Source organism: Python bivittatus, unplaced genomic scaffold, assembly GCF_059951505.1.
Source record: "Python bivittatus isolate LINGU-HERP-01145 unplaced genomic scaffold, Pbiv_v1 ctg000960_np1212, whole genome shotgun sequence".
Lineage (NCBI taxonomy): Eukaryota > Metazoa > Chordata > Lepidosauria > Squamata > Pythonidae > Python > Python bivittatus.
Window position 1 is genome coordinate 2,642,350 of NW_028277124.1, and position 27,122 is coordinate 2,669,471.

At 39.3% G+C, this 27,122-nt stretch overlaps 1 protein-coding gene across 2 annotated transcripts in view; it reads right to left on the reverse strand.

The window, feature by feature from the left end:
• SLC12A7 (solute carrier family 12 member 7) overlaps positions 1-21,761 on the reverse strand; it is a 116,739-nt gene extending 94,978 nt beyond the window's left edge. The window contains exon 1 of one of the 2 annotated variants that reach the window (XM_007424383.4): positions 21,422-21,761. In XM_007424383.4, the coding sequence (XP_007424445.2) occupies positions 21,422-21,617 (196 nt within the window). In that variant the 5' untranslated portion in view covers positions 21,618-21,761. The remainder of the gene's footprint in view (positions 1-21,421) is intronic. The other variant, XM_007424382.4, reaches the window with a different exon arrangement.
• Positions 21,762-27,122: the final 5,361 nt, after the last annotated feature.

The window sequence follows — 27,122 nt, forward strand, 5'->3', positions numbered from 1 at the left end:
AAATACTTTATTATTATTATATCTGTTATTCTCTTTGATGTTGTAGGCCATTCAAAGTCCTTTGGAGTGGGTCATAAATACTGTAAAATAAGCAATCAAACAAAAAAATCCCCCCCCCCCAGCAAAACCAAACAATGGATGAAGAAACTTCATTTCTAACCTTTCCAGTGATGTTATCACTGTGTTCTCTATTTTGCCCAACTTTGGTACATAGGACCAGAGTTGTGGTGATTGAGAAACAAGGCCTCCCCAGGTGAAAAGACTTGAAAAACATTACAAGCAGTAGGATTATGAAATACATCTTAATAATTTTTAAATACATAAAATGATCAAGTAATGAAAAAAGTATCTAGTTGAGAATACACCGAATTTTTAAAAGGCAGAGAACCTTGGGTCACTTCAAGGTACCTTCAATTCTCAGAAACCTTCACTAGAAAAAAAATGCTGATAATGTGAGTAATGCAAGTAATACAGATTCAGGAAATGTGACTGGTTAAACAACATTCTATGTGGCAAAATGTGTTCTGAGACTTAGTTCTCTGAAAAGTAACACTTTCTCTTTCATAACTGGAAGATGTAATTCAGAATACATGACTGTGTTTTACTCTAATTTTAACCATTTCTTCTATTTTCATTACTTCTGCTTGCTTACTTCTGCAAAATGACAAAAATATAGACATGTTTCATACCTTACAATTTAGCAATCTGTGGTTCCATCTGCAACAAAAATAAGCCAACTTAAAGTAAATTCTACAACAAATGTATCATTAGTGTCTGAATAAACTGTATTTTCAATTTAATATACCAACCATACTTTTAGGAACAAGCCAACTTATATATGCATTTTTAAAGCAGGAGAGACATGGCCCAGGTCCCATCTGTTAGGGAGTGTCATCAGGTGGGACCCAGGAAGGGAGCATTTTCTATCATAGCACCTGCCCTCCGGAACAGACACACCTCGACCCTGCTGACCTTTCGTAAGGCCTTGAAGACCTCGTTTTGCTGTCAAGCCTGGGGCCCTGGATGTGTGGCTGAGCCCGTATCATGGCTATGTTAATCGCTGTTGGATGTTTTCTTCTCAACAGCTATATATGTTATTTATGGTTTTATTATATTGTTTTATCTTGTTTTTAAGTATGGTTAGCCACCCAGGATCACGTATTTGAGATGGATGGCCATATAGAATGAATGAATTTCTATCTATAAAAGGTGCTAAAAATACAAAAGATACAGTATTGCAGTTTTCTGCAACATTTATTTTTTTCTAGAAAATTTACATATTACAACTCTGGCTTACTCAAGAAGTTATTGTTAAGAAAAAAATGCCTTACTATGATGCATGAATCTAAAAAAAACCCCTTGTATTATGACCACAGATCAGAAAATGTGTGAATCTCAGATTGTGTTTGACATAAATACAAACTTCACTACTACAGTCCTACTATATACAAAATTTTCCTATTGAAAAAGATAAGGGTAATTCTATTTAATGGAACATCTGATGTCAATTATCATAAAAGTAGCTTTGCCAGGTAATATGACTCAGCTGGCAAAGCTAGATCCTTTGTACATGAGGTCATTACCTAATTATTTTTGTTGTGAACAGGTTATTTCTAGCTGTCTTTGTCAGAATAAAGGTCACGAGAATTAATGTTTGTCACTGATCAAATCCAGATATATAAATCTGCTGCTATTCTTATGTTAGTTTTCAAGATATTCACAATTATATTACTGTTCTCATGCATTTAACAGCTACATGTCTGCTGCCTTGGGAAATGTAGGGAGAAGTTGATCTGCTTTACTGTGATTATATCTTTCAGTTGCTAAAGAGATAAAAATACAGGCAGCAAAATAGTAGAAACAACTTTATCAAAATCATGCAATATTGCTTTTCTGGTTAATAACCCAGATCTATCAAGTCTAGCCAACATTAAGTTTTAATTAAAGCCAATCAGATAGCTTTGGAATTCTCGCAAACACAGCAAAGGGACAACAGTCACACCATAATTTTTCTTCTCAAGACCATTAAATATACTTTGTTATTTATTTTACCGGCTAGAACTACTATTTGATACTGATAATTTTACTGTATGTTTTAAATATTGTCAGACTCTAATTCCTATTTCTAAAATGAAATCACCAGCAATTGCTGGATTATTACAAGGGAAGAATTAAATACTATGAAATACTTTTCTTACTAAAAAAATGTTAAAAGATTCAAGGAAGTCAGGGAAATACAGATTTATTGAGTAAATCTAAATCAAGAGAACTCAAAATGATTTTTGCATGCCTAAACTTAATCTCTGTGCTAGTGGTAATATTAGTATCTACATACAGTCCCAGAGTAATCCAAAATAGTTCATTAGTTTCTAAAAGCCAACCAAATACTCTTGCAATGTTTTTGGCATATTACCTAGAAGTATGTATTATGGAAATAATCAATCTGGACACTGACTTCTGAAACAAATATTCTATTACACTGTATATTTTATTATCCTAGGCAGAATAATCAAACAATCTCAATCTGCCTTTGAAAGCGATATCATGATAAAAAATATTCAGAGAAAAAGCTTGTCATTCTGCAGCACTTTCAATAATTGTACATTCATAAAACAAAGATCACTTCTTAAAATGCATGTCGTATCAGCAAGAAGGGGCAATAAACACTGGAGCAATCTGTGGCCCTTAGATGTTCGTAGCCTTCTATCTTTTTAAAAAAACTATTGCCAAAGCTCTGAATTTCAACAATAGAAATCATTTCCCACCATTTTGAGATAAACACACAAAAACTTTAGTTTAAGCCTTAAAACAGGCTAAGGACAGTTAATAAAAACTAATCCCACTCAAGAAAAAAAATCATTTCTGATCACACCCACTTTCCAACATCATCCTGGCCACTTGTGGCTCTTCTTAACCAAAGAATTTCTTCAATCTTGAAACACAAACAGAAACCCAACCTAAAAAGAGTAGTGAGTTACTATGTAGGCAACAGAAATAAAACTCACTTTCCCCCACAAAATTCCAGAGTCTTGTTACAATTTTAGGTTGCTTTGAAACTACATAAATAAGTTATCCTTATCCCCCAGTCTCCACCTCCACTTTGTAACCACAGTAGACCTCACCTTCTTCCAGAACCGTTTCTGAAAAGTAGCTGCAAAAGTGTGAACTGATTTATAGACAAGTCAATTTAAACAAATATATGAAGTAGTCTGACAACACCGTTGGTGTGTGAAATATATACAGAGTGAGATACAGAGTATGATAAACTGAATTAATAGGGAGAGAATTAATGGGGTGTTCATGCAACTGTCAAGACATGTTTTTTAATGTTCATTGCTTTTAATGTCAAAAAATCATTTTGTATCTCACTTCTGTTATGTTCAAAATGTCAGTATTAAAAAAATGAAATCATGAGTTCTACCAGGAGACCTAAAGTACATACTTGGTGGGTAAAAGGGCATCTAATTGACCAAATGGCCTATGTTAAGTATCTGGGGATAGTCTTTCATTTCTCTGGTAGCAGGAAAATAGACCTAACATACCTTGCCATAAAGGATCAAAGGAGTGTCTCTCCATTTTAGGATTTCTAAGAACTAAAGGTGGTAATTACACCCCCTTTCCTGATGGTAATTCATGAGAACAAATTCAGTTCAAATTCCCAAGCACTCCAGGTCCGATCTCAAGGTTGGGCTAGTATAAAATAACCCCATATTTGAAATGTCTATATCCTTGTGGGGCTCGTAAAGTTGAAAATTGAACAAATCTCTCAAGTTTCACTTTATAGGGATATCCACATTATTTCCTCTCCTATACTATACTATTAGGATGCCCAGGTTGTTCTGGCCAAGTATACTTGTGCAAATTATATGCAGGAGGAAGTAAAAGAAGGCAGGCATGCTAGTTTTTATTTACACAGACACACACACACACAGAAAATGCATGCTATATTTTACAGAGGTTTTTTTCCCCCTTTTCTTGAATTTATAAGTTGCTTTCTTCACTTTTGTTAATGTAGTATTTTTATATATATTGTACTACATATATATAAGGCGGTTGCCCTATTCACCCCACAAAACCTCTCCAGATTTTGTTTTGCCTGAAAAATATAACCAAAATATTCTGGGTTTAGTTTCTGCCCAAACCAGTCTGCGTGCAATGATCTGGCAGAACTTCTGGAACAGAATGTGTATGGGGTTCAAAACAAGACCTATTTTTCGTTTTAATCTCACCCTTACTCTCCATTATGTCTTATATGCTTGAGAACACTTTCTGGATAGAAAAAAAAATATTCTATTCTACATCAGGGTTACAAGCTAAATTTCAAACACTAATTATATTTTTTAAAAAAACACTTCTACAACATCAGCTGATGAGCTGGAGATTGCTTCAATATAAATTCTTCACATGCATATGAAAGAAAAGGATGTAATATTTCTGAGATATTTTCCTTTTTTATAATCACATTGAAAATCTTTATTTATAAATAAATTTTTCAGCCAATGTAATTTTTCATACTGTAGATACCCACTTCCAAAATCAAGACATAATGAATGACTTCTATTTTTATAGATTAAAAATTCTTTATTCTACTGGGTGCTATTATCACTATCAGCAATGGAATGTAAAACAACTTTCTACTAGTTAATGGAGATACAAAGTTCCCTGTGTACCCAGACCCCAAAAACACTCAGGATAGGAGGCAGATTTTATACAATTGGTGATAAATGCCACCAAAGTAGATTTTTCATCGCACTTTTCTTAACATGCGTGGAGATAAAACTTAACTGAGGGATTGATCCACAGCACACTCCAATTCAAAAAATCCATTTTGGTACTTAATTTTCTATAAAATTGAATTGAAAATTGAAATAGATTGCCTTTTTTGCTAAAAGTCCAAGAGAAGAGAACTCAAAAACAAGAAAACTTTTCAATTGCTATGATCCAGCTTGATTACTGTAGATTATACAATAATATTATCAACAATACAATAATATTATAGCTGTATCATATTCCTCAAATCTAGAGATTCGGAGTCTAAAAAAATCTCTAAATATAATTATATTTGAGAAAAGGCCATTTTTACTTTTACTGTCAAACAGTACGTAACTGATACTGATTTCTTTCCTCCACATACAAATTTACTTATCCATCTAATATTGGAATATTGTTTTCAGGCAACTGGCATATATCTATTAAAAGAAATGTTCAAGTACAGTACATAAAAAATTAAAATTCATTGCAAAGTGAGGTAATTTTTGAACAGTTAATTCAGTGCTTATGTTAAAAAATCCTGACTTTTCAGTTTATATTTAATCTTGAAAAAATTTAAAATGCCGTAGTTAAACATTTTTAATTATGTGTGATGTTGCTTTTATACGATTAGATAAAAATATATTCCCAACAGATTAAAAGTATGGAGTTTAGCATTCATTAATACAATCTATGCATTCTCACTGAACATTCTACTGTAAAGTGTCTGTAAAACCTATGGGTGAAAGTGAACCATCCAGTCATATCTCTTTGACAGCAAAATGTTAAGAATTATAATTATTAACATTTTCTTATTATTGGGGGGGGAAAAGGGTAAAATTAAGTTTTTTTTCAAGTCAATTCAATTCTTGGTGGCTACACCCATGATATTTGATTTGGAAGTATTACAAAAATGTAGTAAGTTGTGGAACAAATTCTATTAAAAAAAAAAAGTATAAATTCCCTAGAGACTCAGCCTGTTCCAGGCAAATATAAGTAATTCCAAATTTTGAGTAACTTGAACTATCATCTCTTCTGTAATTGGCTGATTTTTAAAGCTGCCGATGAGATTCTGCCAAAGATAATGAATGCAAAATACACCCAAAGCAAAAAATAATTTAATCCAATATGGCCTACTTAGTAAGAATTATGTAAATCAGAACAAAACAATCTAAACTCATTTACAATCTCACATGGACTGTTCAAAATATGTTTTTTTATTTTAACTGCTGTTACGTTATATGTAGTTTTTTTCCTAGGTAAAAAGAGAGAGATCTTTCTCAAATATAGAGAACGCACCTATACTTTTCTTCTACAGATTCAAAGTATTAGGAACCTGGGCCAGCTGCAATGCTGATTCTCTTGGAATCTTTAAACAATAAATTATTCAATGTGTTCTGGAAGTCCAAAAATGAAACCAATTATTAAGTAATATTTTAGACCAATGGTAAAATGGCAAATAATTACAATTACCATTTATGGGGAATGCAGCACAAAAAATATAAAATAGAAGCAGTAACAATCTATGAATATTTAGTGAATTATTCAATTCAGTGAGAGAAAGGCAAGAGATTCAGAAACTATCACATTTAATTCACTGGGAAAAAGGCAGGGAATTTGAAGTTATACGTTCAGTGAGAAACTGATCTGGAGTCCAGAAAGGAGCACACTGAATTAAACAGTAAAGGCATGGAGTTAACTGGATATCAGGGTAAATGAGAGAATTTTAGAAGTGATTCGCTTTATATAAGGTTCAGTTATAGGAAAAGGCAGAAGAAGAAACACAGACTCTTGCTGCAACAAAGAAAGCCAGAATGTTGCAAGTTTCCTGACACAGTAAAGAGGGAGAGGTATTTACAAGAGGTAGCATTCACACATGTGCTAAGGGGAAGTACCTTTTGCATAGGTAACATTTCACTTGGAAATTGAGAATAAAAAAGAGACAATGTTTCTGGATACAAAGGGAGGAGGAGAATCACCTTTCCTTTGCAGCTTGTGCAGAGTGTTTTGGTCCTCAAAGGTCAGTGTTCGATCAATCTTCAAACAGTTGGAAGGGCAGAAAAACAGGGGGTCCCTTTCAATAATGGCATTACTCATGCCTTTTGGCTTGGTTTGCTCAATGTTCTCCTTGGCTTCTTAAAACGACAGTTCTCTTAGAGCTGGAGTCTCAGACTGTGCTTCCAAAATCTAAGAAGACCATATACTAAAGGGTTCATTTCAGCTTCTGTATGGCCCAGCAACCTCCTTAGTGTTGAACTACAAGTCTAACACGAGGGGGGGGGGTGTTCAGAGGGATTAAAGAAATTTCTCTCTGGGATAAGCAAAAAGCTGGCAAGCGAAGAGGAAAACTCAGGGCTGTCCTGCCTAACCCTCTCAACAGGTCTCCTGAGTGACTTCAGCTATGGGTGGAGACAGAGAAAGGAGAAGAGATAAGTATATGATATCAGAGCACAACAAGATAAAGAGGTGGGGATTTTCTTCTCAGTTTAAGAGATTTCTACTCTGAAGCAAAAGTTCAGGTAGTCCTGCCCTAGCTTGGAAAATAGGGGGCAGAAAAGGTGGTCAAGCCCAACAAAAGAGAAACTGAAAGAGACAAAAAAAGGGAAGAATTGAGCTTTCCTCCTGCCTTGAACAAAAGAGTTACAAAAAGGTTGATGGCCCTAAAATTGGTTTTCCAAATTCCTTCTGATTAACAAACAAGGAAGAACAGATAAGTCACTGAAAAAGCTGAGTTCATGGCTCTGACAAAATTATCTTATAGATATCTTTTTGCCTGCATTTGCCATTGTTTTACCATGATCCAGCAATTAACAATACAATGGGAAGAGTTGAGGGTGGAATGCCTACACAATTTTAGTCAGAAAGGTCATCCTTGAGTCCTTTTTGATTAAAAACAAATCCCTGTAATTACTAGATACATGGACTGTCATTGAAATGACTTTTGAAGGCACTCTTTTCTTCAAACTGGGGTCTTCTTCCTAACTAGATGAGCCTGCCAGACACCTCGTAGTATATAATGCTATCAGTTTTGACTGAAAGAGAGAATTGTACCATGCAATCATTTTTTTAACTTCTTGCTTTGACCACAATATTAAGTTTGCACAAACCTTGAGCCAAATTGGGGGTGCAATTTAAAGAGCCTGCTATAAAGATAAATCATACTACTATCTACTGTATAGAATGCATAAAAATTATTTTAAGAAATGTTTCCAAAATTTGAATTCAGCATATGATGTAAAAAAACACAGTGAAAATTATGTCACAAACTAAATGCTGCAGTCCATCCTTGACGTCAACATAACTATTGCAAGATTGTATACTTAGCTCCTAAAAGCCCTGTTGGAAGGAAATCTTACCAAATTCATTTCCAAGCAGGGAATAAAATGCACAGGCGATTGCTTGAAACAGAGGTGAAATTTATTTCCAAGACCACAACACACAGAATCGGGTATCAAAGGTGGCCACGAGCAGGAATTCCCCAAAAGTCCTTTAAATAGGGAAACCTTGTCTTTCTCTCTTGAAAAAGCACATGAAGAGAGAGAGACCGCCCTTTAGGAACATAGAGAAACTGTACTAGCACCCTTAGGAATTCTTAGAAAGTGTAATTAGACAGAGTTCCAAGAGGTCAGGCACCCCATTGAACTGTGGTTTCCTCTAGCCCACCAGATTGGTGTGGAACTGAGGTATTTGCCTGTCTAAATGCTGTTTGATTGGAATGCAGATCTCTTTGGGGAAGAGATCTTTTGTTATTTCATTAAGGAGATCTTCCGGCTAGGTTCAAGGAATGTTGACACTTCCTGCCACATTTTAATCTTTTAGTTTAGTCCATTCTAATTATAAATTTTAGCCTTTTACCTCGATTGTTGTGGAAAGATTGAATGGCAGGGTCAGACAAACAGGAAGGTTTGATTTCCTGCTTGCATGGGGGAATTCCTTCTCACAGCCTGTAATCAAGAAAATAAAAATTCAAAGATTTTAATTAGAGGAAACATCAGAATACATCTATGTGTGAAAAAGACTTCATTTTGAATACTGGAAAACACAACTTTTTGATTCCTTGATGAACAATATTACTGGTTATTTTACGGCAATTATACAATTGACTATTTGGGCATCGCTGAACACAAGTTTTCTATTCCATATTTCTTTTATCAATTTTTTATGGAAATCAAATAACCTAATTAGCAATTCCAATTTAGCTAACTTTTCTAGGTATTATTAAAATAGAACACCTGCATCAATTCCTTTCTTCTTCTTATAAACAGACAAAGGTTTTTCTGTAACCATAAATGACAATCCCTTGAACATACAGGTAGTCCTCCCTTAACAATGGTAACTGGGACTGGAATTTCTGTGGCTAAGCAATATGGTTGTAAAGCACAATATCATATGACAGTGTCACTTAGCAGTGAAAATCCCAGCAGTCCCTGGTTGCCATTGTTAAGTAAGGACTGCACAGATCGTTAAGGAGGGACCTCACATGATCACAACTTCCAACTTTCTGCTGGCTTCCCCAGTGACTTTGCTTGTGGGAAGCTGGCAGGGAAAGTTGGAAATTGCAAACACATGACATGAGGATGCTGCGATGGTTGGAAATCCAGGCCAGTTGCTGAGCTCCCAGATAGCAATCACGCAGCTTCAGGGGTGCCGTAACAGCCAGAACTTTGAGGACTGGTTGTAAGTACCACTCATTCAACACCATCAAAAGTTTGAACGGTCGCTGAACGAGTGGTCGTTAACCAATGACTACCTGTAGAACTATTTTAAAAAGCTTTCAGCCTGGAAGAAGAGCTGCGTTTTCAGGGATCTTTTAAGTAGTTGGTGGGGGCAGACAAATCTCAGGGGGCAGGCAGGGGATGGTATTCCAAAGAGCAGATGCTGCAACAGAGAAGGCACACTTCAGTCACTTCAGATGGTAGTGCTTAATGGAAGGGGCCTGGAGCCCACTGTGCCTCATTGTACCAGCTGAGCAGAAGCCATGGAAGATACAGACTTCTTGATGTTCTTTGAGCTCAGTGCTTTGCTTGCAGACATTTCATTAGCCAACTAGATAACTTCATCAGTGCAAGTTGATGTTACCTAGTTGGGTAAAGAAATATCTGCAAGCAAACCACCAAGCTCAGAGGGTACCAAGAACTCCACAATTCAACCCTGAGCTACAGATATTCTGTTCTGTTGGAACAATGAACGACAGCCAGGCCCTATGCCATGAAGGGCTCTATGGGTGAAAACCTACAACCCACTTGTACCTGGAAGCTTATTGGTAGCCAGTGCAGATCACAGAGCAAAGGCGTTATGTAGGAATGATATCACAGGCTCATAATTGCCTGTGCTGCTGCATTCTGGACCAGTTGCAGCTTCCAAATGGTTTTTAAGGGCAGCCTTATGTACAGCGCATTACAACAGCCCATGCACAAAACGCTTATCTAACTATCAAACTTTTTATGAGAAAAGCTACCCTCAGCATTTATCTTTCATTTGGGGTATACCAGGAGGGTCTATAGAAAACAAGTACCGTATTTTTCCAACTATAAGACGATACTTTTTTCTAAAATCCTTACCCTAAAAATTGAAGGGCGTCTTATTCAAGGAAGTCAGCCGAGAATCACGCGGTTCCAAACTGCCCATACTTTGTTTCTGCAGAGAGGCTTCCTCCTATTGCTAGCCTCCAATGAAATAGCTTGTCTCCCAAACAGACTTCCTCCAATCACGAGCCTGATTAACTGACGTCAGCTGATGCTGAACAAACCAATTAGAGGAAGGCTGATTGCAGAGACAAGCTATCTGCAGTTTCACTCGTGCTTGAATGTAATCAGTTAAGCAAAAGACCCTGGAAATAGAGCTGCAGAGAGACGGTTTGGACCTCCTCCCACCGAGTGTATCAGGTCAATGTTAACTAATTACTAAATAAAAATGTGTTCTGCACTATCCTTAAAATATTTTTTAATTTTGGGCTGGAAAAGTGGGGGTCGTCTTGTACATGGGTGCGTCTTATTGTCGGAAAAATACGGTACATATGTTTGTTTTCCTTGGCCAACTAGGAATTTGTGGCTCTCTGTGCTATGAAAGTGTAACAGTGAAAGTCTATCTTTTCAGGTTACCATAGCACATTGGAATGAAACAGCAGAAAGAAACTGAAGCAAGAGATATATGTCAGCACTTAATTGTAAAACTGAACTCCCAAAACTCTGGGAATTAGGAGTCTATCTTAATCTGGAAAGGAATACCAAGTTGGAGAAGGTTGCTTTATATGCTTATCCTTTTTGTTACAGCCACTTGTTCTGTTTCTTAATCACGGTAATTTATTTTGTCTTCAAATGAACATGTGCTACATAATTAGACTGCATGTGGCCCTCATGCTACAATATTTCATCCCCATATGAAATAACTGGAGAGGATCAAATAATTTCATTTCCCTCTGTATAAAACTCACAAAACATGAAAAAACCTTGAATAGAATTTTTATTCTTGCTTTACATGCATATGAAGTATTTTATATGTGAAGAACATTCATATCATTAATTCTTGAATAGCAATCGATATGTTCTGCCCAGCAATAAAATTCACTGTTGCCAAAAAAACTGACAGAAAAAATTGACTAAGTTTATAAAAACTGTGGCATAGTACAATTAGTACATACATTCATAGTTAGTACATACTACAAGTCCCAGGAAACACAGCAGCAGACAGGAAGAGGAACAACTTATGAGAAGAGTGGAGAATCATGTGAAGACTGTTCTGAAGACCTAAAACTGTTAGGTAACAAATAATTTTAAGTTCCTACTCTGCATTTTGTTTTAAAAACCTTCTAAGAAGGAATACAATTAAAGCTACATATAACCTAAACAAAGGCTGAGGGAGAAAAAAATACTTAAATATTGTTTCAGGAAAAACAAAAGGCAGCATTTCATATGCCTACCATAAATTCATGGCATTTTCTTCCACAGGATGTTATGATGACCGCAGGCCTAGATAGCTTTAAAATGGGGGCCTTCATATTCCTAGATTACAGGTTTAACAACTGAACAGGATCCCCACGCTCAGAGGAACTGAATGTCTTACTAACAAACAAATAATTGGGAAGGGATGTGCTTTTTATGCATTGTTTGTAGGCTTTTCAGAAGCTACTGCCTGCAGAAACTAAAAACCAGGGGCTGGACTAAGTTCACTGACAAAGTGCCCCATCACATGGCATGGCAATTAAAAGGCTATATTGCTAATTGGAAATCATATCCAAAAGTGTTCATCACTGGCTCCTCATCAAATTGGAATCAGGTATCAAATAGGCAGCCACAATGTTCAGCCCTGGGTCTTACATTCTTCAATACTTTCATTAATAACTTGGATGAAGAAACAGAGCGTAAGCTTATAATTTCTGCAGATGATACAAAACTGAGAGTATTAGCTAATACCTTAGAAGACAGAAAATAAAGTTCAAAATTATTTTGACTGGTTAGAGAAAGGGGATCAAACAACGCTGACATTTAACAGAGACAATGAAAATATTCTTCACTTAGGAAACAAACATCAATTTCATGAATGTGAGATAGGAAACACCTGGTCTATACATGAAAAAGATAATGGAGTACTGGTTGCAAACTGGGTATGAGTGGCAGCAAAAAAAAGCCTATGTAATTTCTCACTGCATCAACAAAAGTATAATTTCCAAAGAATATGGAGTGTCACTTTTTTCTGCTTTGGTCAGACTCCCACCCTAAGTACTGTGCCCAGTTCTAGGCACCACATTTTAAGTAGAATTCAGAAAAATGGGGATAGGTTCAGAGAAAAGTAACAAGGATGATCAGGGGATTAGAAGCAAAGTCATGTAAAGGGGATTTAAGGAGCCAGGTATCTTTAGTCTTTAGAAGAGAATGAGGAAGGATATAATAGACACTTTCCAAATACCTGAAAAAATGTCACAAAAAAGAAAGTCAGGGCCTGTTCTTTATTGTTCCGGAGTGCTGGATAGGAAATAATAACTCTAGTGGCCTTCAGGGGCATTGCTCCACAAGTTTCTGGCTGTGAGACACTGTTTCTTAGGTTAGGTGCCCGTGAACAGTTGGGAGTGCTGCTACTGTACCAGCCTCCCTGCTGCGTGGCAGCCTCCCTGCCTGAGCTGCTAGAGGCCATCTTGGGGCTGGTGGTGGAGTTCCCCAGGCTTATGGTTCTGGGGGACTTCAACCTGCCATCCCTGGGATGGTCCTCGGAGGCGGCTCGGGAGTTCATGGCTACCATGCAGCCATGGGCCTGTCTCAAATTGTACGGGACCCAACCCGAGACAGTGGCCACATGCCGGATTTAGTTTTCTTGTCTGACCAATGGCAAAGTGATCTGACGGGAGATGTACAGCTTTCCCCGCTGTCATGGTCAGATCACGCCCTGGTGACCCTGAGTTACTCCTATGCCACCCCCCTCCGCAGGGAGGAAGGACCCATGTGATTGGTCCGCCCCCAGCGCCTGATGGACCCGTCAGGGTTCCAGAGGGAGCTGGGGAGCATTTCCGTGGACCTGCTGCACGGTCCAGCGGAGGCCCTGGCTGCTGCTTGGAATAGGGAGGCAGCTGGGGCTTGGACAGGATCGCGCCTATGCAACCTCTCTTGCCACATCGGCCCCGACACTCCCCGTGGTTTACGGAGGAGTTGAGGGTGCTGAAGAGGGTTAAGAGACGTCTAGAGCGCTGCTGGAGGAAGACACGGACCGAATCCGACCGAACACGTTAGAGCCGCTATTAAGGCCTACATTGTGGCGATAAGAGCGGCAAAGCGCCAATACTTCTCTGCCCCTATTGCGTCCGCAGAGTGCCGCCCAGCAGCCCTGTTTGGGATCACTAGATCCCTCCTCAGTAGGAGGGAGCTAAAGATTCATTTGCAGGGCCATATGGAGGAATTTTCATGCACCTGCAGGATAAAATCGTGCGGATTCATTCCAAGTTGGACCCCAAGCGTGGCGCAGGGTCTGGGGAGATACCAGGGGATTGTTCTTGGCCAGTTATTTGGGAACGGTTTGATCCTGTTGTTCCTGAGGACAGGATCCTCCAGACTGTGAGGGCCATCATTTGTCATCTGGACCCACGTCCCTCCTGGCTGGTGAAAGCAGCTCGGGAGGTGACATGTGGTTGGATCCAGGCAATAGTTAATACATGCATGCAGGAGTGTTCCTTTAAAGAGGCGTTGGTGCAACCCCTCCTCAAGAAACCCTCCCTGGATCCTACCGTACTGGATAATTTTCGTCCAGTCTCCCACTGGAGACTGGTGGGAAGGTGGCTGAGAAAGTGGTGGCATCACAGCTCCAAAGGGTCCTGGAGGAAACAGATTATCTGGACCCTTATCAGTCAGGTTTCAGGCCCACTTATGGAACGGAAATGGCATTGGTCGCAGTTATGGATGATCTCTGGCGGGAGCGGGATGGTGGAAGTGCAACCATCCTTGCTCTCCTTGATCTCTCAGCAGGTTTCGATACCGTCGACCACGGTATCCTATTGGGATGGCTCAGGGATTTGGGGGTGGGCGGCAGAGTTCTGTGTTGGTTCACCTCCTTTCTTCGGGGCCGGTCCCAGTCGGTGGTGATAGGGAGTGAGAGGTCCCATCCTCAGCCCCTCCTCTGTGGGGCACCGCAGGGTTCGGTTCTCTCTCCGCTCCTTTTCAACATCTACATGAAACCACTGGGTGAGATCATCCGTCATCATGGGATGAGGTATCATTAGTATGCTGATGATACTCAATTATGTATCTCCATCCCTGGTGAGGTAAGTGATGCCGTGACTGCCCTCTCGCGGTGCCTGGAGGCTGAGGATCTGGATGGGTAACAACAGGCTCCAGCTGAACCCTGGTAAGACCGAGTGGTTGTGGGTTAATGGCTCCTCTGTATCCGGGACGTTGTCATTGTTGGTGCTGGATAGGGTAGGACTGCCCCAGACAGACCCAGTGCGTAATTTGGGGGTCCTCCTGGACTCACGGCTCCTGCTCAAAGAGCGGGTGGCAGCCGCGGCCAGGAGGGCTTTTGCATAGTTTCGGGTTGTGCACCAGTTATGCCCCTTCCTGGATCGGGATGCCCTTTGAATGGTCACTCATGCCCTTGTTATCTCCCAGATAGACTACTACAATGTGCTCTACATGGGGCTACCCTTGAAGAGTATCTGGAAGCTTTAGCTGGTCTAGAATGCAGCCACACGAGCTATTTTTAGGGTCCGAAGAAGGGCCCATATAACACCATTGCTCCGTGAGCTGCATTGGGTACCAGTTTGCTTCCGGGTCCAATTCAAGGGGTTATCACCTTTAAAGCCCTACATGGCATGCGGCCAGGCTACCTGAGGGACCACCTCGCCCCCACGATTTCAACCCATCCCACCCGATCTCACAGAGAGGATGTGCTCTGGACCCCCTCAGCAAAAGAACTCCGACTAGCGGGGTCCAGAAGGCGGGCCTTCTCTACTGTAGCCCCCGCCCTTTGGAACATCTTGCCCCCAGAGGTGAGACAGGCCCCCTCACTCCCGGCCTTTTGGAGGGATTTGAAGACCTGGCTCTGTCATCTGGCCTGGGGCGGGGAGGGATGTTGTTAGAAATGGGGTTGGCTAGCCCCCTAGAGGCTTAGTGTGGCTTCCATCAGCCTCTTGGACTTTTTTTCTGTTCTTTCCATCTGTGTAGATGTGTTTGTCTTTTTATAAATTTTAATCATGTATTTATTGTTTTAACTTGATGTAAACTGCCCAGAGTCCCCCATTGTGGGGAGATGGGCGGGGGATAAGTCTATGTATAAATAAATAAATAAATAAATAAATAACTGAAGTTACAGGAACTCAGATTCTGATTGAATGCTAGAATTAACTCCTTAACAGTAACAGCAGTTTCAGTGAAATCAATTATTCAGAGAAGTGGTTGGCTCCCCTTTACAGTGTGTGTTCAAGCAGAGGCTAAACAACAATCTATCAAAAAAACAGGAGTCAGGTAGCACTTTCTAATTTTTGCTACCATAGATTAACACCTCTCTTCTGACAACCTATCAATGATGCCTTAATCTGGAATCCTGCACTGATCAGTGATTTAGACCTGAAGGTCTAAAGAATCCCACTGAAGTCTATGATTCTATGAAAAGATGGGCCACTGATCTGCCCAAGCAAGGCTATACTCATGTTGATGTCAAACCTGCTTCATCTTGAATTCAGTGAGAATTAGCCCCTAAAAATCCCCGAGCATTACTTCAATTTCTTTTCTCAGGAAGTGAACTACAACCTACTCTTGAAAATGTTCCTACTGACCTGTACTGTTTACAAGCAATTTCCAATTTATATAAAAGAGCTTCATCCCAGCAAACACAATACCACCCCAGGCAGTGCAACTTGATACTGCAAATGCATTTTTTTAAAATTTGTACTGATAAGATTTCCAAATATGCACAAATAGCACTTGGATGAGAAAGACTTTGAAATATAAATATGCATAAACAAAACCCAGCTTCAGAAACCTCAAAAGGAGCTAAGCAGGTAATAGGGACAAGAGATAGGCAGGGGGCAGGGCAAGATAGGCAGAGAATCCTAATTCCTGCCCTTCTCCCAACCCATACGGAAATTTAGATAAGCCTATTGATTGCAATGGGAGGGGGGAATTGCTTGTGTAAAAAGCTTAAAATAAGTTGAGAAACAAACATCTCTTCATTCTCCTTGTCATTCTTCTGGTCTGAAGCCAGCAGGATTTCTTGGAAGCTGAATTCTTGTTCTAAAACGCTTCAAGGTCTGAGAAGAGAACTTTGGATTGCTTTCTCCATAAATGAACTTATTCACAGAATACTCTTCCTTCTAACCCAGACTATGTATATCTGCCAGTTCTGCCACAAATGCACCATTATTTTTTCTTTCTCCCACTGCCTGCTATGTGTCTCACTTTGTGTGCACGTGTTCTAAAAGTATAAACCATACATTCAACACACATGCGCACCAAAATTGTTTTTCACATGAATGCAAAACTGAAATGAACAAGTTAAGAATTGTAAAAGAAGGTTGGGGAACTCAAGAGGGAAGAAAAAGATAGCTTCACACATTCTTGGTAATGTTCTTCAACATTTTTATCCCCTAGAAATACTGTTGGGTAGAATCTGCAACTTTGGATTTACTGGTATTGTTCTTCCCACTTCCATCCAGTTCCTACATACATTAAAACATGGATCTACAAGTCAGATCATCTTGCTTTATGCAATTTGCATCATTCTCAGAAAATATTCAGACCTGAAATATCCTAAAATTTCCTAAGCAAAACAATCTCCATTAAGCTAAATATAATTGAACCAAAAGATATCAAGAGAGATCAATGACTTTTAATGGAATTCAAAGTTAGGCAATACTTTATTCAGAACAGTTTACCATAAAATATATAAAGCTTTTAGGTTACAGTACTTGAATTAAATTTTTAACTCGGCTTCCAGAACTTCAGTTAAAACAACTGATTATAACAACTGATAAAGGAGGAAAAAAAACAAATGGATGAGATTACAATCTACAAATTAGGAATTACTGTAGGAAGGAAACCCCAAAGATATGAACAGGAAAGGAACAAAGATTGGGAAAAGAAAAACAGAACAAGAACAAGAAAGGAAGAGATATAAAACAGAAGTAGCTAAACAAAATAAATAGTGAATGAAAATGCTGAATACAGAACAATTTATTGTACTTAGTGCAAACATTTAAGACAGTCCTTCCTATTTGCAATTTCCTATTAACATTTGTGGTATTGTGCAGCAGAGTTAGGATCAAACTCAGTACAATAGAGAGACAGATATCCCTGTCTAAATTCAGGGCAATTTTAAAAACAAAGCGTGTACAGGTAATGGTGATATACATAAATCCCCTTATTCTTACATTTTAATCTAACAATCTGTTTCCTTTGATGCATTCTTCCTCCAGTTCCAACAATAAGCACAGCTGAAAGAAAAGTGGCAGATTTGGGAAAGGGTTGGTTATACTCTGTCATTGCTCTATGACTATGCAATTTTCCTTTTTAGAATGATTGGAACACTTCTAAATCCAAGTCTGCCCAATTACACTGAGTTTTGCTACAAAGGAAACATATTAAGATTCTGAGAGGTAATAGCAAGCAAAATTGGGGGGGGGGAATGCTTTTCCTAGTTTCTGTTTAACCAAATACTTTTGTTTGTTAAAGACCTAATTGATGTATTCCACTATTGTTGAATGGACTCAAAAAGGCAACCCCAATGTGGTTCTCATGCTTTTAGCTTTCCTGTCCTTGTAAACTTTACCAAGTGTGTTCTTGTGCTTCTGAACCTTCCATTTCTATGCTGTCCATACTGGAATGACTGCGAATGTACAGCACCAATTTGTGGCACAATCTTCCTAGGACTATATCACTTCAGATGCAGATGAAAGATTCCATTATAGAGTCTTCTCTGTGACAACTCTGTGCCTGGAAAATTAGTACTCTAGAATATAGAATAGAATATAGAATAGAATAGAAAGCTCTGTAAGAATTCTTCTTGCTGACACATAATTTAAGTTGCTCTAATAACAGGAGGCATTCAAACATCCAATCTCCCACTTACATTCTGAAATGGTACAATCTCAGGAGAACTGTATATATACCCCTGTCTGTGTGGTCCTGAAATTACCTGGATTCCAGCCCCAGCCTATCTTGGATCATTATGTGATCCTATATAAGTTTCTATTTTTATGCCATTTATTTAGCCTTATTTTCCTAACTACAAAAAGGCAATTACATGCAGCACATTTGCTTCTATCATGGAAAAGCACAAAGACCATAACATGCCCCCTAAAATTACACAAATGTTGTATATTATTTCTTCTTTCACTTCTATTTCTTCAACTAATACTGTAAATTAAATTTGGTTGCTATTTAGCTAAGGCACATTTCTTCAATTTGCTAGCTTAAAACCAAAAAACTTTGTAAATTGTTCTTGTGTTCTGTAAATCAAGAGTTTCTTCTTTAAAAAGAAAACCAGAGAGAAAAGAAACCAACCACTATATTTATGGGGGTCTTAGAATGTAAAGGCGACAATCCAGCAGAATAACTTGAAATACTTAAAAGCCACACACAGTTAACTCATTCTTAAAATCCTCCAAAAAGGGGGGTGGGAAGAACCACTACAAATCTGATTTCTACTCTCAAATTTATTCTGTCATTAAAGTTCTCTTAATTTTCAGCTGAAATATTATATTGTTTAGCCCTCCAAAGATTTCAAGAATATGATGTTCCATCTCAGTATTCTCTTTTCCATTTCATTCAGCCTTTCTTCATAGGACGTGTTTTGTATACAGGTAGCCCCCAGTTTAAGAACAAGTTCCATGCCCAAGATCTGTCCTTAAGTCAAATTTGTATGTAAGCTGGAACAGTATTATTGTATAATACTGTATAAAGAGTATTGTGTAATGAACTCAAACCATTGGGTATTTAACTCCAATTTTGCTACAAAATTATGGGTTGTCTGTAACCTGAGGACTACCTGTAATTATGGCCATTTTCATTGCTTTCTCCACACTAATTCCAGGTACTTTTAACATAAAACATTATCCAAGCATCTATCATGTACTGCTGAAAACTAGTAGAATTAGATAATCTTTGTAGTACAAGTTGCCTATAGATTTTTCTTTTACCAGACATTCAGCTACAACCTAGCACTCTATATTTTTGTGAGTTGTTTTCTTACATGGACAATCATTTTTATTAACAGAATTCTGAATGTTCTTGGCTGAATACTTTCATACTTCCTTCTACCTTTCATACTTCCTTCCAACAAATTTAAAACAGTTCATTATTTTTCCAGTTTTGCAATTACAACAGTGGTAGTGCTTACGTGCTACAAATTACAAAATACCTGACAATGGATTTCTGTCACACTAGATAAAGCAAGAACATATAACTTATTCTCAATAACTGCTTGTGAATAGTCACAATTAATAAACACCTCTATCTGTATGTTCTATAGAATTTCTCTCTGATCTCATTATTTACAGCTTAATTTCCTTCTCAGTGAAAAATGAGTACATATAAACTATTCCAGGGTAGCACTTCATACATCTTATAAAATGAAAGTTATCCACAAAAACATATGCCATTATGAAAATATCAATACTAAAAGTGTCACTAGACTTTATTCTCTTTGCTGCAACACAGCTACCTTCTCGAAATTATTTCCTAAAAAATAATATCCAGACACTATCCTTTTCCTACTATGACTTAATAAGAAAGCTCCTAGCTACCAACCCAACAAAGGAACAGCCAGATGACAGGATGACATTATTAACATACATTTGAGATACGGTATATGTTGTTGTGATGCAAATAGCAATGAGGTATTTTTGCAGTCTGATGAAATAGGATGTAACTGTCTATAAGCACATCAGAGACCTGAACTTTTATTATATTACCATTCCACCATTATTACAAACCAACCACTAAACCCCAAAATTTAAACCAATTCAATCAAGCCCTACTTCTATTGCTGTATTTTTCTCTGTCCTACCTTTCACCTAGAGGAAAACCAAATAAACTTTCAAAATCACTTTATTTATATTTATCCTCTTCTATGTCATTCACTTTTTCATTGGTGGGTGTGTAAAGTTTAACCAATGTTTTATCACTGATTTAGACGATGAGCAGAAAATGATGAACACAGCATAACTGGGCCCACTCCATATTAAATTAGGGAATCCCATTTTTTAATGTTTCCATAGTTATTAATAGGAGACACAAATAGATGTTTTTCCTGATGTGCTAATTTTCTAATTTCATAATATTTTCCAAGAACAGAAAACATTCAAAATACTAAATCCTATCTGCAATTTAAAGTGCCACAGGCCACAGTAAGTGTACAATCAGGCCACGAACAGATCTCTATATCATGCAAAAACAGAATTAGTACACATTCTGGAGATCTGGGAGTTAGTGTATTTTGCAATAGTCTCACCCTCTTTCCACTGCAGAATGAAATTGCACACACTACAAATCTACTGCCCCATCATGCCCAAACAGCTCGTGTACTTTTTTCTCTCCTCAAAAATTACTTTCATCCTTGCCTTCCACATATAATTTCCTTAAGAAGTAATCGGATGCATGGCTATTTCGGTGTCAATTCGTTTGAGCTGAATGAGAATTAACTTCACAAAGAAAATGCATCACGCAGGTCTGTTCTAATAAGTTTCCCATAGTGGAAAAATGCCCATCTTCGGTGACCGAGAATGCCTAAATTAGCTCCTCCTTGTTTTCATCCGCTGCCAGGAAAGGCCACCTGTGGGAACTGCTGCCAAGAACAAACAGCTAAGTCCCAACCCTACAAAAATTAACTTCTTCATATTTTGCCAGTCAGCCAAAACGACCTCACATGTTTCCTTTGCACAACCGTATGTGCTTCTGTATTGGGGATAGGCGGAGTTGCCCGAAACTTGCATGCTTGCCGCGAAAGAACTAAGTCGGGCTTCCTCCAGCCAGGCACCAACCAGCTCACAAAATCCAAGGGGGGTGGGTGTGCGTGAGGGGGAAATGCAGCTGAAATTTATTCTCCCCCCACTTCAGTACTCACACAAACAGACGCCCAGACAGAAGGGGCTTAACCTCAGCACACGCACGCCCCACCCTTTCTTTTCTTCCCGGGCAACTCTTGGTGACTCACGTGCTCGGCGGTTCTCATCCCAGCCGGAGACTCAGCCACTTACCTTGGCTGCCGCGCTCCACGCTGCCACTCTCACTTTGTTGTGCCTGCCGCTCGTGGGCACCAGCGCGGTCCTGGCTTCTACTGCTCTCATTGGTTGGCTCGTCTAAATGCTCCGGCTGCTGTAGCCCTTGGGCACTCGGGGCCTCGCTGCCGCCAGCGGGCGCCTCCACCGGCACTACCGTGAAGTTGGTGGGCATGGCAGCGCTCTTTCCACTGGAGCGCTGGCCGGTGGCTAAGTCGCTTGGACAGATCCTGAGTCCCGCTGCGGTTCGCCTCACGCAACCACAGCGCGCCGCCGCCTCCTCCCCCCTCCCGGGTAGTTGTGGCAGGAAGAGCAGCGAGGGCGGCTCTTTCTTCCCCTTTTCTCCGCCTCTCCTCCCCGCCCCCAAGAGCGGCTGCCCGGGCAACAAACCTTGTTTGCCGCCCTCTTTTGCTATCAGCCAGGCGATAGTGGCGCCTCGCGCAGAGGGGCCGTTTCTCCAAAATGGAAAGGCGGGAAGCGAGCGAAGCGCCTTCCCCTCGTATTGGTCACCAGCATCTTTTCTTTCATGTGCTTTGTTGGTCTCTACACACTCTGAGAAATGCAGGCGCACTGACCTCAGTATCCCCTCCGTATGCCACTGGTTTCACGTGCACCCCTTACAGCGCTTGATTTTGGGGATTCAGTGCTTGTCCTGAATGTTACAATGTAACTCTGCAACTCTTGCAAAGTACTGTAGTCAAAGTCGTGCATCTAGGTGTGTGTAGAGTTTCATCTCTCACAAAATAATAGCCACAGCTGGCCTATACATATCTGGAATTGGAGATAATTATAATTAACACTTTTATTCATTAATAAATAGCTAATGATCATCCAGCAATAACCATTTAATCTGATACATAATTTTATCTCTCACTGGAAGAAAGGAACTGGGGGTTTTGAATGCAACATTAGGCCAAATCCACACAGCCACCCCTAGTGCCAGACAAAGTATAAGGTGTCCAATTTCTACTTGCTCATACACTATGTCCTGGAAGGCCACCTGGAGTGTGCTCAGCATCTCTGTCCAGATCGCTGTGCCTTACACCACATCAAGGAGCTGCTGTTGCATTCCCAACTCCCTGTAAGCATCACTGGTTGCGTGTGAGGTCACTGCAAACCAGCACAATCATTTTTCAACTCCCCTCCCTTCTATCCATGTGGTTGAGTGCGTGACTTGAGGCAGATTGTGCTATCAATTAAATGGCCGTAAAAAGTGAAAACTCACTCGCCGCTTGGTAGTTGACAAGCCAACTAGACATGTGTGCAAGTCTCCCTCTGCAGATTCCCAGATGGTTTGCAATGTGGCTTCCTAGGTGGAATTGTGTGTTCTAGGGGTTACTCTCTAGGCAACATTATATTGCTGTTAGCTCCCAAGGTCCCTCAGTGCTCAGAATATCCCATGGCTTTCTTTGCTGGAGCATCCTGGCAACCTGATGAGCTCACAGTCATGCTGCGTCTCATCCTCGAGTCAGGGCTACTAGCATGGTATAGTAGCTTCCTTCCCTTCTCAGTTTACTGATGTGTTGCCTGGGCCTGGGGAGAGAGGATTACAGCCACACCGTTCATAGGTCTGCACAAAGTTCAAGCAGGGCTACTCAGTGGCCAGCAGTTTTTTGTGGAGGGCTCCTTCCCCCTTCTGTGCTTGTCTGTTGTGGTCAGAAGCACGCAGCACCTGGTTCAGCATCATCCAGGTTGCTTGTACTGCTTCTTACTGGGTTCTCTCCCTGCACGCAGGTTCAGCTACACCACCAGCAGGTAATTTCCCCATTACAGAATCCCAGGCAAGCAATGACAGGAGCTGGTCAGCAGCTGAGGGTCTGCTCCTACTCACAGGCTCTAGTATGCAACTTGTCCATGCACCAGAGTCAGTGAACAGAACAAACATCACATTGGTCCAGAGCACAGAGTCCTGTGAGCTTGCAGCAAACTACTGTGGCATATCATCTAAGGATGGGGGGCAATAGCTGTGCTATTACATGCTTAATATGTCTGCAAGGCAACATGGGAAGTCTACAGAAAAGTGCAAGCCATGACCACATGGCCATACCTCTGGTAAGATGTCAGTACTTCAGCCATCTCCCATGTATGGTTGCTACTATTACACACACTCCCAGGTTCAGTTTATGATCACTCACTCATGCACCCATACCCTGTTACACATGGATCTTATAATCCCCCCTTGCTTTCTACCTGGGTTTTCCAGATAATTGCAGCTAGAGCAGACAAGATGCACAGCCCTGGTCAACAACCAGGAAATAATTAGGAGTGCATGCAAATCACTTTCAGCCAAACACTGAGGCACATCAGGTTCTTTTGAAATTCAGGGAGATCCAATTAAATTAAAGGAGCAGCAAAACGTTACTGGTTACAATATACATTTGCTCTTTCTCACACACAGCCATCCATCCCTACTTACTCACATCCTTCTCAACTAGGCTACCAAGCACTAACTAGAGGGATGGAAGCTGCCAAGCCCAGACCCAGAACGGCTCAAAGAGTTGGTGGGCTTCAGGACTCCTTTTATCACCAAAAATCCTTGTTTTATTGATTCACAAGTCTGATAGCTGTCTTTGGGATTGGTTTTCTGAACAGGCCCAGGCTCCTTTGTCTGCTTCAAATTACATTTCTCCTTTGATCCTTAATGATTGGTTTCCTTCTTATCTACTCCACAAGGGATCTTTTTGACAAGAGGTTTTTGTCCTCTCTGCTTCATCATTAGGTTATGGCAGCTTCAGCCTAGTCTCATACTACCATGTGTGGGTATGTCATGGAAACAATGGCTTCCATGTGCCCACAATAAATGAACCAAGGTGAGTGAGAGAGGATATAAGTGGCAACTCCATACAATAATGCATGAGGTGCTGTCACAGGGTAATATGAGATCAAACCCAATGCATTGCAAGGAAGCTGAAGGGTTAAAAGAGAAGCTGACAAACAGCTGAACTATTCAGGTGTTCACACTCAGTAACTGGGTTTAGATGTGCTATGCAATGAAAACTTGAACCAGTGTGGTTTGTGAATCAGATATGTAGGATGTCTGAAGTAACCATACTGTAGAATTACTGGAGTACTATTACTTTTTTAAAAATATGAAGATTACATTGACTTATTTTTAATGATACAATCTCTAACTGAATTAAGAGTTCAGAAATGTTCTGACATACAGAAATGTGGGCAGGAGAAGAATAAGCAGTAAAAGCCATTGAGCCTGACCTTTAAATATAAGATAGCAGCTTTTCTAAAACTAGCTTGGCTGGTGAAATCTTTTGAAGTGCTTCATGTTAAGATGATGATACCAGCAACAGTTCCTTTATTCCTGATTTGCATTATGGAATCTGTACACACTATCTGGTGTTTGAAACCTAGTAGTCCTATTAATATATAGGATGTATGTCTTTGTTTAAAATGGTTAAAATATAGTATAGAGTTCTTAACATGGAGTTTATAAATATAATAGAAAAATATAATAGAATTACTGTCTGAATCATTATATTAAAATAATTTCAGTATAAAAAATTATTCATAAAGCCATATAAATATGTTAAAAGCATGAATGGACCTCGTTAAAGATATTAATAAGAAACAAGACAAACTTTGCTGGAGTCAAAAGAAAATTTGGTACTGGGAGAATCTATCCAGAGAGAGACATCAGTGATATAAATACATCACAAAAATACTTTCTCTTTAGAGAAATGGATACAATAATGACTGAACATGCTCCTTGGGTGGGAAAAAGTGAGGGGGTTTTTTTGCAATACAATAGAAACAATCTGAATCAATCTACCATGCAGTGTTTTATATTCTCTGTATTATTAGGGCATAAGAAGTGAGGCACTGGCCATTGGAAGAAGCCTTGTGCAAAGCTCTATTTGGTTTCATAGAAGTTCATGTTGTCAAGGCTTTCCACCTTAAAATTAGTTGGGTATTTTCTTTGAAATTTAGGATGCAATCCAACTCTTCAGCACACATACACAAGACCATTTCTGTACTGGAGAGTTTCTACAACTTTTATTGTCATCCATACTAGAATAAAATAAAATCTTCCATAACTAGTATATTCCCACCAAAATCTGTGTTTGCACTACCTTTTTCCCCATTGTGCTCTGGAAACAGTCGATGGATTTAAGCACAAGTATTTGATGGATGGCAGCAAGACTTCTTTTCTGGATATTAAAATTATCAACGACCAGTTCAGGAAGCCCCATAATTTTGGCAGCAAACTTCCTTTTATTTCAAGGTCTGCTCAATGCTATCCATACAATTACAGAATTAACTTTTGAACTTTATAGTTCAAGCTACAATGAATGGTTTTACCAGGGTTCCCCAACCATAATGCTTCAGGAGAGGGATATTGTAGGTCAATGCACAGTGGATTGTTAGTAGTTCTGCCCAAAGCAGAAAGAGTAAAAAAAAATCTGTGATCCTATTCATAAACAGCTACACAGGCCTGAGTTCCACATAGAGGAGCACCTCATCCCATTCTGTCAAGTGTGCTTTTAAAAAAGTACATTAGAAGGCAAGTAACACAAAGGAACATAAGCAACCACCTTGTAACTATTTGTCTGACATTTGGCACCGATTTACATTTAAATTTAACTTATAAGGCTTTGTAAGGAATTGTGAAAAAGTACATTAACCAGTGTAGCAAGTGATTGTACACTAGAAATTGAATTAGTTAACAAATGTTTGATTCTATTCTGATTTTGACTTCTTATCTCTCAGAATAAATGGAGAGTCTGTTCTGAAACAAATTAGAATGGAATGTATTCATTTCATTTCACACATTTAAGGTTTAGACACTGAGTGGGAGAGGAGGGGAGGATGGTATACAGAAAGAGAAAGTTTACAGAATAGTCAGCCTTTACTTGTTTTTACTTTTACTGTGAAGCCATTTCTGACATAAATTAAACTGCCCCTCAGTACAAAGCTTAGCAACAGTGACTGAAGGGCAAATGCAAGTATCTCCAACTCAAAAGTTTCTTTATCATTAGTACAGGAGTAATGTACTTGCATAGTTATTAATTCAAGGATGGTTATTTACATACCACTTTTATATTTAAATTAATAATTAAGCCATTATTTGTACTGGTGGAACTACTTAGTCACTTTCTAGGTAGAAAGTGAGTAGCATATGAATGAATCTATCTATCTATCTATCCATCCATCCATCCATCCATCCATCCACATGGTGTGAAAATTACAAATATTTATTCTAGTACAGAGTCTAGAATTATTAACTGGGAAATGAAGGAAAATCACAGGGAAATTCAGCTCAGAATGGTCCTGGCAATAATCAATTCAAGGACAATGAGAGGGCTCAGTTTTTCTTTATTTTATCTTTAAAATCAAGGATTTTAGCCTCTATGCCACCCTCTACTTCTAGGAATTTAAAGTACCTTGAGGCACATTTGAATTCCCACTACATTCCTGAAGGATAGCTTTTCAGGATGTTCCACATTGACTTAATCCTTCCCCATCTCATTTGATTCTTCAATAGTGTTTTCACACTTTCCCACCATCTAATATTAGCACAACTAAAGAAATCCGCATAGCTGTATGCTCTTCTTCTTTTGTTATTAATTTTAAGTAGGGGTGCCTAATATATGCTGCGAAAATCTGGATGATCCCTAGATGGTAGCATATTAGAGTTTTCTAGACGTATACCTTTGCTGCTATCTTG